General features: G+C 37.4%; 1 protein-coding gene across 5 annotated transcripts in view; it reads right to left on the bottom strand.

Annotated features, from left to right (window-relative positions):
- Positions 1-16,386, bottom strand: part of CPNE8 (copine 8) — a 195,654-nt gene that overhangs the window by 124,916 nt on the left and 54,352 nt on the right. For all 5 annotated transcript variants that reach the window (XM_045507043.2, XM_074375046.1, XM_074375045.1 and 2 more), the window contains exons 4-5: positions 15,043-15,146; positions 9,890-9,929 (exon numbers count right to left, since the gene is read on the bottom strand). In XM_045507043.2, the coding sequence (XP_045362999.2) occupies positions 9,890-9,929; positions 15,043-15,146 (144 nt within the window). The remainder of the gene's footprint in view (positions 1-9,889; positions 9,930-15,042; positions 15,147-16,386) is intronic.

Here is a 16,386-nt window from a genome sequence, read left to right as displayed (position 1 = left end):
AAATGCACTAATTTCAGCATGTGATTGACCCCTAAGTTTACACAGCCTTTTATCCTTCTAATGACTAAGCTGGCTTGTTATTGTGAGTATTCATAGACATTGCGTTTATTTTCTTTAGCTTTTTAAAAATGGAAATGAAAATGGAAAAAAAAAAAGTTCCAGGATTTGAATCCCCAATTGGCTTGACTTGAGATGTCTCTGAACTACTACACTTCTGGTTGAGAAGGCAAATCATGAAAGCACAGAGCCGTGGTGGCTAACGCGACCAATTCTACTCCCAGACAGGCAGTGCAATATCATGGCTACAATTCGGTCCCAGAGTCACACTGCCAGGCATCTGTAACAGTAACACCACTGACCACTTGTGACTGAGGTCATTATTAAGCTCTCCAGTTTCCTCATCTCTAACATGTAGTAACCCCCTTGTAAAGTTATTTTGAGGGTTCAATGAATTATTACATAAGCTAATATTAGCATATATTAAGTGACCAAAAATGGGTTAAGTATAACACATTATAAAGTTATTAACACATCACTAGGTGATTCTCATTTTCAAGACTCAGGATAACCTTGCAAAATGAGAAGTCTGCTACGACTACCAAACTTCACACACAGACAAACTAATCATCTGGAAGGTTCTTTCTTTCATGTTTTGAGCAGTCAGGACTAACCCAGATATTTGGATTCAAGGTTGAAATACTGCCTATGAATTTAAATATCATAAACACAGTGCAACTTCACATGTCAATAAAATAAGGGTTCCGACGCCATCTGGATATGTGGGTCAAGAAAACATAGAGGTGGTTCGGGGAGAGGCACATTCTCCAGTAATAGCCTGTGTGGAATCATATTCCAAGCTGTCCTAAAGAAGAAAGTGGGCGATCTCCCTAAATTGTACCGTGAACTGGCCCAGGAGAAGCACTAAAAAGGGTAGGCAGAGGAATGACAGCAAACAAAATGTTATTTTAAGTGTTACTAAATAACATTCGTAAATGCCTAACAAACCAGAAAAGTAAAAACTACGTTATTCAGGGGAGGCTGCTCTAAGCCTCATGAGAGGACAAAGACTGCTGTAGACGAGGACTGTGAAAGGAGTATTTTTTCCAAAGGAAGTAAGCGTTGAGAGCCAGGTAGGAATCAGATGATGGAAAGCCAGGCATTTGGAACATTTCAGTGCTAGAGAACAGATCAGAGTTACAGGCAAGAATGCAATGAGAAAGGAGCAGAACTCAAACAAAAGGCAGAAACAGAGATGAAGAACCAAGACTGAAGGGACCTCTTGGCCAAGCCGGAAAAAAAAAAAAAATTGCCTTAGGATAATCAGAAGCAACTGGCAGCCTTTCGGCAACTCAGAGATACCATTAGAACAGTGAATTCAGAAGATTACTCAGGTACCAATTCGCAGGTTGGACTGAGTGGAGAAAAATCTGGATGCCAGATTCATCAGAAGGCTATAATAGTTAATAAGAAGGTAAGTGTTAAGAGCCAAGCTAAAGTTGTAGCAAATGGTTGGGAACAGTGACAGAAAAGTGACAGGATTTGGTGCAAGCTGTATTGCACATGTGGGGACAGCAGGGGGAATTGAGAGATGGAGACACAGAAAATAAATCTAGATTTGGAACTTGATGGCTGGCAGAATGGCAATATCCTCATAAAACTGCAAATCATCTAAAATTTTGCTTTCAACTAGGTAAAAAGTCCTTAAGGTAAAGCCTTGACATCTTTAAATCAAATATCCTTAAAAATAACATGTCTTTCCCAATGTCCTAACAGACTTCACAGAGATGTTTACGGATTTTTTTTTTTTAAACAAAACATGTTTTTCTAAGTTTCATAGCACACAGAGCTTAATAAATATTTGGAATATATCATTGCTCTTCTGAGTCAGTAAAACATGGGAATTCTAGAACTCTTTTCTAAGTATATGCTCAGACTGCATATTAAATGGATTTGGCCAATGGAGTAACAAGTCTCAGTAAAAGCTGTTCACTGTCATAATGACTCAAAGAAACAAAACATATATACTGAGCATTCCACATTAGAGTAGAAACTTATGAACAGAGAACACACACATATAATTACTGCTGAACAAAAAGGAAATTAAAATAATAAAATCAATAAAATGTGCACCAAAAAGACATGGTGTGCATCTACACACATTATCTCAACTGCTCCTTGTGTGGGAAAGCTCTACTGAATCCATTTTTGGGGTCAATAGTCCACATTTCCTATGCATTTTACATAATACTAGTAATGTAATTAGTGTCTTCTAGAGGATATTTTGAGATAATTATTCTCTAGTTAGATAAAGATAGAAACGAAAGCTAACTACAATAGAAACTGCTTTATTGTTTCTTATTATAGCTGTATTACAGTTGCATTGTTTCTTATTATAGTTGTATTATAGTTGCATTGTTTCTTATTATAGTTGTATTGTTTCAGTACGACTGCTGTATTCCAGTTAGTGAGTCATTATAATTAGGTCACAAAAGACGTTCCGGTAATAAATCCAGGCACCTTTCTACAGCTCTTAACACACACATAGACCAAATCCAGTTTAGAGCGGCTGGCATTTGAGAAATGCTTCAATTTATTCAATCATATTACCTATTGGGCTTTCCAAAAGCTGACCAGGAGCTCAATAAACATTTGTTAAATATGTTCATTAGTATTTTATAATCTAAATAATACACAGATAGAACTTAGTTTTGAAATGTTTCAATCTTTATAAATCATATTGTTAGTAAATAATATGCATTTACCACTATTTTATTTATTTTTAAATTTTTATTTATTGTTTTATTTTGGTGGGGGGTGGGTGGGAGGAGGTAATTAGGTTTGTTTATTTTTAGGGAGGTACTGGGGACTGAACCCAGGTCCTCGTGCGTGCTAAGCATGCACTCTACTGCTTCAGCTATACCCTCCCCCCCCACCACTCTTTAAGTGTCCAAATATTACTCTAAATCCACTACGCTGGTAATAAAACTGGAAGGCTTTGCACTGAGCAGTGGAGCAGACAAGAAAAAACGGTGAGCATAGCAATACAAAGCATTTTAATAACAATATGTTTCACACAGGCAATTAAAAAAAAAGAATTTATCAGCAATCTAGAAGGAGTTTTGGATTATTCGCATAACAATCTAAACCTAGTTTTATTACTAGCATAACTCAGCTCAAAATCCAAGGCAGCGCTGCTGTGCTATCAGCTTCCAGCTGATTACTACGCAAACACATTCATATTTCTCTTCTCTTCATTGTTATATTCAGAGGACTGTCTTAATCTCTTAAGGGAGGACTAAGTATTATAATGTATGCAAAACACTTAGAACAAATGCTTGGAACACAGTGTCTAATAAATCTGTGCCTCCTTTCTCCTCCCTACCTTCCTGGGCTTAAAAGAATATGACTATATCCTCAAAACTTCCCCCTTGCCACTAGATTCCAGTACCAGAGATGCTCTAATTATCTGAATGAAGTAATTTCTATCCTATTACACAGCCAACCAGTGCATGTAGATTATCATTAGTATCATCATAAACAATTTTGTAAGCCTTCAATAGGGTGTCTTCCTTATCCTAAAAGGTCTACAAAGATAGTTTTTAAATGGCTTTTCTGTTTTATAAAATGACTAATGAGCATCAAAACTATAATGTTTCTGATTAATAGATAACTTACATTAAAAGATAAGCAGGCTACATAGAAAAAGGAAGTTATTATTGAAAAGGCATCAGAGGATCACCTGGAGAGATCTTCTCATACACAGGGCAGTCAGGCAAGGCCTCTAAGTAGATGACAATCAAGAAGAAATCTCAGTAATACGAGAGAGAGACCCACGTGAGTACTTGGGACGAAAGCATTCCAGGTATGAGAAATAGTGAGAATGAAGTCCCTGAGGAAAGAAGATACTTGGGGTGTTTAAGAAAAAGCAGGAGGGCCAGTGGGGCTAGCGTAGAAAGAGCAAGGGAGAGAATGGAAGGAGAGGAGGGAGCCAAGGGCCCATGATGGATTGTGAATTCTATCTTAAGTGTGGAGGGAAGCCACACTTATGTGTGGAGAATTAATTTGAACTGGAAAGTGATATGTCCTGATCAGCCTTTTAAAATGATAATTCTGCCTAAATCTTTTCCCATCAAATTTATAAACGCTGCTCCCTCAAGGCCCTATCCTATTCTTTCCTCCATTTATATTTGTTTATTGGGTTCCAACTTTATAGGCTGACTAGTCCCAAGTCTCTAGACATGGCCTAGTCAACATCTCTAGTTGAACGCGTACTAGGGTCTGAAACAGCATAAACTTGCCTGGACCACTGAGTTCTCTATCCTCAGTCCCACCACCTCAATCCCCTCCCCCCAATACACTCCATGGCAGTCAACTGTATCATCATTTATCCAGTTACTCACCAATAACTGAGGCCTCATCCCAGCTCCAGCCTGTATCTTCACACCTGTCATCCACTTCATCAGCTAATGGGGTTAGATCACCAAAATACATTCCAAATCTGACCACTTCCTACCACTTCAAGGGCCACATACCCACCAAATATTGTTTACCCAGCTAAATTACCACAAACTTATAACTTGTCTCTGTTGGTTCACAACTGCAGGAATTCCCTGGGTGAAACCTGAAACTGGCTCCCTGTACAAAGAGGGCAAAGAAAGACTGAAGAAAGAGGCAGACAGACCACACTAGACTGGTAGGTGACAGGTTTAATAGACAAGGGAACCTACATACAAGGCTTGTCTTGGGTGGCCTTAAGATCAGTAGATCTCAGAGCCCACACCAGAATCTTCAAAGTATATAGAGAGGCCTTCGCAGGGTTGAGTCATGTGATCAGTCCAGATGGTCTCAATGTCTCCTTACTCTCTTAAGCCTGTGCCCTTGAAGCAGCTCCACTCACAGGAACAGTGGGCAGAACACACATTTCAGTGACGGGAGGCGTGGGGGTATAAGGAGACCCTGATGGCCCAGATCCACCCAGCTCGTGGGGTCACCCAGTGGTCACGTCCTCCCAGTGTCTGCCTCCAACAGTCTCCAGAACTCCAGACTTGCTTCCCAACCCCATAATCCATTTCACTGCCAGTTATTTAAAAGTTTAAGTCAGACTGCATCATCTTCCAGTGAAATACACACACACACAAAAAATTCAAGTTTTTTTTAACCATGGCCTACAAGTCTCCACATCATCTGAATCCTGTCTACCTTTCCAAACGATTCCCTTCCTCTCTCCGCATCATTCACAACACTACATACGGTAGCTATCTTTCAGTCACACTAAGATTCTGAATTCTCTCCTGACTCGAGGTCTGTATATTACTGCTCCTTTTGCCTGGAATGCTCTTCCCTTAGATTTTTTAATAGCGCCCTCCTTTTTTTTGCTAAGTACACCCAGGATAAGGACTGGAGCATACGTATCCTGTTGCCTGGTTGAGGGACACCCAAGCTTTTAGCTAATGACCTTCTCTTCATCCGTCACCCTCTCTCAGTATCAAAATCTTATTAACATAAATGCTACAAAGAAGTAAGTTACCTTCATCATTTATTGCTTTTGATTTTATTGAAGAAATCTGTACACTCCATCTCCCCAGCTCCAAATTATAAGCTGTTTTAGGTTACGGCTCGTTTGTCTTTTCATTGCTCTATTTCTCAGCACTAGAACAGTGCCTGGAATATACAGGTTCAATCCCCAGTACCATCATTAAAAAAACAAAAAACAAAAAAACCTGATTACCTCCCTCTACCAACACAAACAAACCAACCAACCCCCAAATCCAAGGTACAGTTCTATATTATATCTCCATTTTCCTTGATAGTATCAAAATTTAAGAATTTGACCCAAGATCCTTAACTACTAGAAACTAAATAAAATAACCCTGAAAAGGGGTTCTTTCAAAATTGTCACAAATGAGAATGAAAAAAAAAGATTTGATTATTGTTAACTCAAGGAGTCTCTCTTGCTACCAAATCCCTTCTGCGAAAGGTAGGCACCTGTATCCCACGGGCAGGCCCAGGCACTTGGCAGCACTTCCTAAAAGGTTCCAGTGTGCATTTCACTTCATAGAATTGGCAGGCTGACTGCCACACTTTTAAAGAATTGCCTCCTCAGGGAATAGACCTAATTTGTTTATCGGTTTCTCTCATCTTTCAAATGCCTCCTGAATTCCTTTTGGGTTGAATGAGTTATATACTCCTTTACCTAACAGCTGCACTAAGGATGCTTTCAAATAAGAAAGGGCTTTTGTTGTTTGTTGCTAATTTCTAACAGAAATTCAAGGCAGTTCTCTCTAGTAACTCTTGTAACCATTCAAAAACACATTTCCTCCTTCTTTTGACACGCTTCAACGACTTATAAGCTCGGGCACTTACGAACTAATTTGTGCTGCTTATTTCAGAAATATAACACAGAGAGTAAGGTGAGAATACAATAAAATGGGTGATGAGATAAAACTACAGAAACTACAGGAAGCTATGCAATTCTTCAGGAGAAAAGTGACGAGAACTAAGGCAGTAACAGTAAGAAAGCAAAGAAGAAGACAGAAGAGAAACAATTCTTTGTTCAAATGAACAGGATCTGGTGACTCACTAGATGTAGTATGTGAGACAGAAAGAAGGTAGCAAAGACTGACCCTGAAATACAAAGGAAAGGAGATATTAAGCAATTTCACTTGAGAGACTTAGTGCTCAGTTTCCATTCAGGCAAGGAAATGGAGTAAGATTCATAAAGAAGTAACAACTGAACAAGAAACATGAGTTCCAAAGGGGTGACTGTCTGTGACTGACGCAGGGCTGTTGGACCTTTCCAAGACCTCCTCCGGGTAGGGGCGATCACTGTTCTCCAAGGGCATCACTCTGGCCTTGAGCGGAATATGCCAGGTGAAACACAATCTCTTGAGTCCCTGTTTTTGATGGAAGTGGATTTAATGTGTTTAAAATTAAAAACAATTTGATTGTCAGTTCCTTTTTAAAGGTCTCTAGACCCCCTGTGTTATGCTGTTAAATGAGCCAATATTATGTGTGTTGTTGAGTACTGATTTTTATTCAGTTGTTCAAGAACTAAGCGTTAACCTTTTTTAAAGGAATCATTTCAGAAATTTGAAATGTTTTTGTCATAACAAGGACCAGGAAAATTGCATGAAATTTTTCTAAGTAAGTGTGCTGTGTTGACGATAATTCTCAAGAAGATAATACAGGCGGGAGGGACAGAATTGGGATGGAAAAGATAGTACATTTTCACATTTTCAATGTATTTGAATTTTAGGCTTCTGCAGAATACCTACAGGCAACCTCTAACAAGCAGTTAGAAATACGTATTTGCTGAGGTGTATAGAGAGAGAGACTCACGGGAATCATCAGAGTAAGACATGAAAATGATTCTCTCCCCCAAAGAAAGCTTATACAATGAGATGAGATGAAATTGAAAATAAAGCCATAAGGAAACACTGATGTTAAGGAACAGCAGGAGAAAGACACTCTAAAAAATAATAGGTAATGAGTAAACCAAGAAGTAACCAAAGAAGCAGGGAAGAAGTCAGGGGGAGGTTAAGTATGTTAAGAACAGAGTCGTCAATCTTGTCCAAAATAATGGGGAGGTCAAGTAAGGTAAAGAATAAAGAGAGGCTACTACATTTTGATCTAACCTATGTCAGAATAGTTTAATGAAACGGAGTTAAACAGAAATGAAAACCAAAATACAGTAAAGAAATTCAAGGGGGAATAAAAGGAAATTTATGATAGGACTCAGGCTGGTCTGTAAAGAATTATGGTGATGAGAAGATAGTAAAAGAGATATAATGAGGGTAAAGCAGAGTCAAGATAAGAATTTGTACCATGAGGGAGACATGAAACTTTACTTATAGAAAAAAAGCTATTCTACAGAAGAAAAATATTTGAACAGATATGTACAATCATGTCTTCTATAAGACAAATCTCTTATATAAAAATATTTAGTCATTACTGATTATTGAAGGAAGATATAGTCATGTTTGAGGGACCTTCCTTTCCCATATACTATTCTCTGCCTTGAACGCAAGGCAACTACGATGGTAAGGACCATGTTACCATCTTCACACTCACCCTCAGTGCATTCAATCCCATGAAAATGTCCTTAAATTCCCAGTTATTATGCCCTCTGAAGACTAGTTTAAACTGAAAAAAACAGAAATTATATTCAGAGAGTGTGGGGCACCTGAAAGTCTACGTCCATTCAGGGTTAGGGCAGTCATTTTCCCTAGTACATGAGGGTAGATCAACAGAGAAACTTGGTCTTCAGAGAGAACAGAAGCTCAGAAAAAAAGCCATAGTGCAAAGAATATGTAGCCTTATGGGGGTGAGGGTGGGGAAAGAAACAGAAAAAATGGATGTCTCAGTCCAACCCACCATGCGTCTTTGTAGCTGCAGTTTCCATAAGTTACATGTCACATTTATGAGATGCTCCTAAACTCCTTCAATAAACCACCTACATGTGAGAACAGTGAATGCATTTTCTTTCCTTGCATCTAGCTAATTTTGACTAGAAAATGTGGTTCCTTTTCTGAGTCTTCCAGTGAAACTTGGAAAACTTCCAAAGCTATGTGCAAATAAGTTTTAAACGTCCAGCCACGTGCTATAAATTTTATCACGAGGAGCAGAAAGGTTGCATGGCAACTGCAATGAACTTTACTTATGGGAAGGAATGAGCTTATTACAGCAATGTTTTCAGATTGTGCAAAAGTCAATCAGACAGACAGTCCTTTGAATCTTTCTTTAAATGATTTTGCACTATGCTTCATAACAAAAATAAATATCTGGTTTCCCCAAGTCAGTCTCTTAGCTTGGGATCACCTTTTACATCTTCTCTCTCTCTTCTCTGAACTGTGTCATTCCTTGTTGGCAAACAACACAGGAAGATAGATAGATAGATAGACAGACAGACAGACAGATAGATAGATACCCATCTATTCCAGTTAACAGCTGACAAAAATGGAGAAGTGGAACGTCTCATCCTCCTGAGCCTCTGGGCATGAACATTAGTCCAGCTGACCCCTCAACCCTGGCACAGCTACCAACTCTACATTTGCATACTCAGGTTTCACTTGAAATCTAGTTAAACCCCTTTCAGAATGCTCTTTTCCAGCTCTTTCTATTAGATCTGGCATAACCGCAAACCCACAGGACAATAAACAGTTGATGGAACCACCAGTGCTCAGCCAAGAAACTCTCACTCTCATCCCTCCCTTCCTTCCACTGCCTCTTTATCTGCCTAGCTCTGACACCCCTGCTGTTCCTGAACTGGAAACTTTCCCCAGGTCATGGTTGTTGCCTGGTGAGTAAAGCTCTTAAGGAAAGGCAGATGGGAGGATCAAGACCCAAAAGGCAATAAAGAAATAGTAAGTGACTTATGGATGGTCTCTGTGTCTCTGTTGCTCATCCTGTACACTCAGAAACTGGCACATTGCCTGGAATGAGAAGGTACTTAGAATACATTGTTGAACAAATGAGCTACAATGACAGCAGAACAGCAAACCACTCTGCCTATACCCTCCTGCTTCTCATCCTCTCAGAAGTAAAGACTTCCAAAAAGACATGGGCTCACCATCTTATCTTGCTTAATCTGATCCAACTTCAAACATTATAGGGAACTGACACCATTTCTTCAAACAAAACAAAACACCCCAAAATAACAAATGAGTAAGATTAAGCCATTTCACATACTGAAGGTATCTTTCTTTGAATAAGCTCCTCCAAATGTTATTCTAGAGTTCTTTAAAACAAGTTATTTATTTTCTATAACAATTACATAACTTGTAGACATATAACTTTAATAATAACAAATCAATATAAGTATCAATCAGATCATGATATTATAATGTATGTTATGCAATCATCATAAAGAAACGTAAAAATATGAACTTACATGTTTGGATAAGTTGGAACTCTTTGAATCAACATCATATCTAGAAGAATAAAATATATAATTCAAATTATTTCCATAAAATAAAGCTAGAAAAAGTGTCAGCATTTCCTCTAAAATACACATAATATAAAAAATGAATCAAAATCATATGAATAAGGAGAAAAATTTAGCAAATTTAGAAATTTCTCATAATCTGTTGCCTATATGCCAATGGCAAAATTCACAATCCCTGGGTTTTTTTTTTTTTCCTACAACCTTCTAGTCCTAATATTTTCATAGTCATCAGTTCTTCTGCTTGATAAGACAAATTTAAATTTCCCTTTTCTGTGAATCAGTAGATTCCTAATACTATTTCCTAAAAACTGAAAATTCCTCTCCTTTGAATAACATTAAAAAAAAAAAAGTGCTGATAACAGGCTGTCATTTGTGTGCTTTATAATTCTTATTTAATATCATAAATGCTCTTACTCACTTTGAAATTTGGCTAAAGTAATGACACATTATTTTCCCCAATCATAGGACTTGGGGAAACCATGTATTTTACGGAAAGAGAAATTTATATAGGACTATTTTATGTCCTATTTTTGACCAGTTGGTACCAGAAATAAATAATTTCTTGGAGAAATCCTGCAAAAACATCACTCACCATCACTTTAGCCCCTTGTAAAGAATTTTAGAAACAGAAATATTGCTAAGTCAAAACAATCTCAATTTGCTGAATTCTTGGAATAGGAAGATATCTGTCTTGGTTTCAGTCTTTCTACCAAATCACATTCTTTTCCCATTTCTTGTGCAAAGCTTCCCCCCAAAAATTAACTGCCTTTTTTTAAAGGTTGATTAAAGTCTTCCTTTTCACATAACAAGAATGTTTTCACAGAGAAACAAAGCACCTCAATCCAAAAAAAAAAAGCAAAGAAACAGAGTTCACTGAGTACACTGATGCTGGGCAGAGAGGTGCACTTAATCCCTAGCAAAGAATGTTTACCACAAACTGGCTTTGAAACTGTGTGATGCAAAACCTGCCTCAGAGAATTACAAAGTGCTCTCTTTCACATCAGGGCATTCTGATCACTCTCAATAGCTGCAAACTAGAATTTTGAATCAGCAAATTGCCAACATCTACTGAAGGCCCACAAATATTAATACAAAAAATATTTCTTATTCAAGAAATTTTTTCTCATCCAAGACAATTTTTCAAGAGATTAAAATTAGCAACTGTAGAAATATCAAAGGTGAAACATTAACTCTGCTGGCTCCTTCACAGGTGTCAGTCCTGGCAAATGTTTTCTGAAATGGGCTTGGTGTGGACTGGGGAGAAATAACATGGCATAATCATAGTCCAGTTAAAAAAGCAAAAAGAAAAGAGTTTATGTTTTCATCACAAAGAGTTTAAGTATCATCAAATACAGTCCCATTTCATTGTCTTTAACAAAGCTTTTTTTTCCCCCCAGGAAAAAACAATCCATATTCTGGCATCCTGGATACTTCTTTTTTTTTAACAAAACTTTTTTTATGCTATTATCTTAAAAACAGGTAATTTACAGCTTCCTGAAGGCTTTAGATAATATGCTGGATTATAATGCATTCAAAATCACCATGATTTTTCTTTTAATGGAATTTTCATTCCAACTTTTCTAGAAGTATCAAGACTACTCTTGTTCTCACCCTCACAGGTCCAGAACATAAACACTACATCTGCATTTAAAATATATTTGCTGGGGGGGAGGTGTGTGTGTGAGTGTGGGTGTGTGTGTGTTTACGAGCACCATCACGTAAGTAAGAGATAGTGTATTGGCAAAGCAGAAGTTCAGTGATTTACCCCTGGGACGGTGCATTTGTGCCTCTATTTACTAACAGCAATTTTGTAAGCCACTCCATCCTGCGGCTGAAATCTTATTAACAGAATACTAAATTAGCAGTAACTGATCTGGGTGGCTCCTAAGGATTATGTTTTCTAATAGAAGGTAACAGAGGTTGACTGGAATTTTTCCTTTATTTCTGGAATTCCCACTAAGGCCCAAAGCTGAAAACAAAATATGCTAAGTTTCTCCTCGAGCTTAGCTCAGAGTTGCCAACGAGTCACTCCCATTGGGGTCAGACCCTTCTCCACAAAGCTTACTCACAAAGTGACAGGCTGTTCCCTACCTATTGTAGGAGCAGGACGAGGTTCTTTCTACTCCCCAAAGGCAGGTGAAGGGGAGCTCCAAGATCTGGGGTGCTTGTGAGAAGGAGGGGTCAGAATCTGGTTCCCCCTCAGCTATAGAACCTGCCTGTAGGTCCACCCCAGGGCTGCCAGTGGAAGACAATGTCAGCTGACAGTGCTAGGAAGTGCCTTCCGAGAGCAGAGGAACCAGGAACAATGTCCTATTTAGTCCCTCCTGCACAATGAGGAAGACAGGCAGTGTGCGGGACATGTGTCCCCTGAGGCCAGTAGCCTCTAAGGTCTAGGTTTTCCAAAAGATAAGAGACTCGAGTATCTGCCTCCCAACCCCCCTTTCCTTTCTGCTCTTGCACCTCCCTTCTCTCCTGCAAGGAGCTGGGTCAGTAGTTCCAGCTAAGGGGAGAGAAAGTCAAGAGTCAGGATTAAGTTTGAGATTAAAGTTTCAAAGTGAATAGTATATAACTGTCAACAAAAGTGAGATGGTTCTAATAAATACAAGTGACTGAGAAGCCATGGGGTTAGACGTGGTATTGTTAAGGGAGCCCTTCGCCAATGGGAAAAACTGGAACTGACAGCGTTGGGACAATTATTGGAAGAAATAAAACAAGTTATTTTCTCCCAAGGTGTTGAGAGTCTTCAAAAATAGATTGTAATGACATTTTACATTCGATAATTATCACCATTTGACTTATCAAGGAGGAAAATTAATTTGCTAGGTAAGTCAAATCTAGAATTGTAACTCCCTTCGTGGAGTCCTAGTCTAAATGGAAAAACAAGAGCAAAGAGAGTTACATCTGATTTCTCCTATTTTCCAGCACATACTACATAGTGATACAGCCACCTACACTTCTTGCCCAAGCACGTTTTTGTACAACTGTTTTGTCTCTAATAAATTTCTCAACTGTGACCACAAAGTGATTTATAAGATACCAATATTATTAGAGGTGTGATAATTATAACAAAATAAATAAATGCAAGAGTTTATGACCTTATCTATGATATACACATAGCATGATGACAGAAACCCTGTCTCAAATCAAAAGGCAGGAGAATTTAAAGACTCATAGCTGATAATGTCATCTTAAAACTATCTGAGGCATATCACCATATCGGCAATTGTGGATTAATCAGAACGTACAGGAACTGGGGCCAGTGCTACCAGTAATCAGGAATACACATTCATTCTCTCTCTGATTACAATTCTCCATCAGCATTGAAAGTTAAATTAAAAAAACCTCCTGAAAGCCATTTCTCAAACTTTCCATTCTCTACAATTATTTAGATACTGTATTTTCAAAGCTTCTTTTTTTCATTGTTTTTTTAGAATTTCGTAAAAATCAATACACAGATGAAATTAAAAAAAAAATCCTGAACACCATTTACATCTATCTGTTGGCCAATTTAGGCTACTGTATTCTTCAGCATTGCTGTTCCCTCAGAGACATGTTATTGTAAGTCTGTTCGAATATTAGTAGTAGTTCTCTGAGTGATGTGGGTTGGGGTTACAGGTGATTTTATTGCTCTACTTTATCCTTTCCTCATTTTCCAGATTTTCTACAACGAACGTTTTTCCTAGGAATAACACATTGCTAAGGCAAAATTTAAAAACTAATCATAGTTAGGTATAATGGATAAATAGATACTCATAACTAGAGACCAATTACACTATTTTCCACACTTATTTTGATTAATATGGTAGAAAAACCATAATGTTAAAATAAGAAAACAAGCCTGCTCTCACAGGTTTTATGAGATATTCACATAAACAGGAAGTCAGAAGGAATTATTTCAAGTGATATCAAAAATACTACATAAACTAAGAGCATATACTTATTACTTTTCTTGATCATCTTCTCCAGGTATCCCTTTCTCATTTTTATTATTTGGAAAGAGGTTTCAAGGAAATAAAAACCAAATGGAGCATAATAAATTTTGTTTGATAAATATAATAAATACTTAAAACTCCTATAGTTCTTGAAGGAAAAAGGCTGGTATAAGATTCCCCTTTTTTAAACAGAAACACTGCAGGTTATTTTATTCCACACATTTTAGAGGAAAATGAGAAAGACTATTAACAGTAGCGAACTTTTGCTTTTATATTAGGAGGCAAATTATAGCTTTTTCAAATAAGATACCAATAGCCTTTATTCTCAAAAACATTTATAAACTGTTATAGCATGGCGCACTTCATTGCTTTCAGCCATTTAAAATAAGACTTTTTTTTTCCTTTTCTCAAATTAAGTTTCATTTTTTTTTAATTGACTTATAGTCAGTTTACAATGCTGTGTCAATTTCTGGTGGACAGCACAATTCTTCAGTCATACATGAAAATACATATATATTCATATATATATATTTAGCGTCTTGATAATTCAACAATCACCACAGTTTACCTCTGCGGAACAAAAACTAAACAATTAATAATAATATATGCAGACTGCCTCTGTAGAGTTTTTTGTGGACAGGGAGCTGAATTTAATGATAATATTTTAATATGCCTAACTCAAAATAACAAGAATCTTAAAAATTCTAGCTTTAGCATTCTGAGTCTTAGAAATATGAGTATGTGAAGAGATCAAGGGAGCCAGTGAGACAGAGATCCATGTACTACACAGAGAAGCAGCTGAGAGAAACTTAAAGATCTGAGAAGTGTCAGCCACGGGAACATATGCGAATCACCTTGGAATACACGAGAATTGTAAGAAACCCACTGAGGCAGGGGATGGTTGGAAAGAATGTCCATATGTACTGCCCAGCACTTCTACATGGTTAAACTATTTGCTTCTATTTTCAATAAACAGGTATCAGAAAACCTACAAAATGCAAAGAAAGCAGTGCTGGGGACAGTGCTCAGGCCACACTCTAAATAGAATTAATCTGGTTTCCTGCTGATAAAATCTAGTATCTACTGCAATCTCAGGACCCAGCCTTATGTTATGAATATTGCCTTTCAAAAATCATTTTTTAAAATGTAAATTTGTCTGGAACTTACAAGTCAAAACGAAGATTCTCTCTTTCTTCAAAAAAGTAGTCCAGAATAAATTTTCTTACAAAATCAGGATTTAAAGTATTATCAATTACTTCAGTCCTTCCAAACTGTTGAGAAAAAGAGAGAGAGGTTAGAATCAAGCCTTGCATAGTGTAATACTTAGTATATTAACACGGTTCCTTGAAAACCTACGCAATAAATATCCAAATGACTTGATAAAATAAAGCCCTTCAGAAAAAATTTCAGAGAGCACATCATCCCTCTTTGTCACTCAGGGAATTCAGAAAATGAGCCCTGAGTTCATTCAAATTTACCAGAAAAGCAGCTTCTGAAAATTCATATAACCACCATAGTACTTCCTCCACTCTTCTCCCCGCTGGAAAGCCAAATCCCTTTCCAATCAAAAGACGTTATTTCTACCTTAAATTTAAATTTATCACGAATATTCTTTCTAACCTAGTGTTACAACTAGATCGAGCAACACATACTCTTACAACCAGAGGACTCGGTTATTAGCATTGTGTGTTCGTATTCAGTTCAGAACCCAGCAGACCTCTACACAGAACAGTTTATTAGCCATGCCCTGGGGAGAGCGTTCTCATCCTCTATTATACACTTTAATCATTGGTTTTTGTTTTGTTCTAATTCTAATAGTATCTAGGTAGCCAAAACGAGACCTACGATTCTCGCCTGTTTCCTTAGCTACTATATTACACTTGTGCTTAGGAAAAAATGTTTCTCCATTTTGAGGGGAAGTGGAAACCAAAAACCAAAACTCCCCATCTAGAAATTCCTTCCTTTCAATGAGAAGGAAGTCATTTCAATGAGAAGGCACTGCTTCCAAAGACAGAGCAGAAATATAAACTTGGTATCTCTTTTTGGAGTTGGCTTACATTCTTCCTACTGACACAGAATTCTAAAGAGGGAATTTTAACCTTTCGTTCTGAAAGAGCATTATGCCTGCTGTCTTATCAGAGAACCAACTTTTATTAAAAGTTCAAGGGAAAACTATCTTCTTACCAGGAATAAGTGAACTACTGATCCACCAAAAAATGAAGGTCATGAGCTTATATAAATTGTAATAAAACTAGGATACAAAATATTGATGACAAGAGATTTACTATGGCTATTACTATTTATCCCAAAAAGAACTAGTTTGCAGAAGCTTATGCATTGGACAACGTTTTATATCTTGGACCAGTATCACACAGACAGATCATAAGCCAGGTAATTAATTCAAGATTTCAAAAATATTGAATATTTACTTTAAACAATAGTGATAATTACAGGCACCATTTACTGAGCACTTTACTTTGTTCTAAGCGCTTTTCACACATTACTTTAAAT

The sequence above is a fragment of the Camelus bactrianus genome, chromosome 12, assembly GCF_048773025.1.
Source record: "Camelus bactrianus isolate YW-2024 breed Bactrian camel chromosome 12, ASM4877302v1, whole genome shotgun sequence".
Taxonomy (NCBI): domain Eukaryota; kingdom Metazoa; phylum Chordata; class Mammalia; order Artiodactyla; family Camelidae; genus Camelus; species Camelus bactrianus.
Note: the sequence above shows the minus strand (reverse complement) of the source record. Positions and strands in the feature narration are given on the sequence as shown.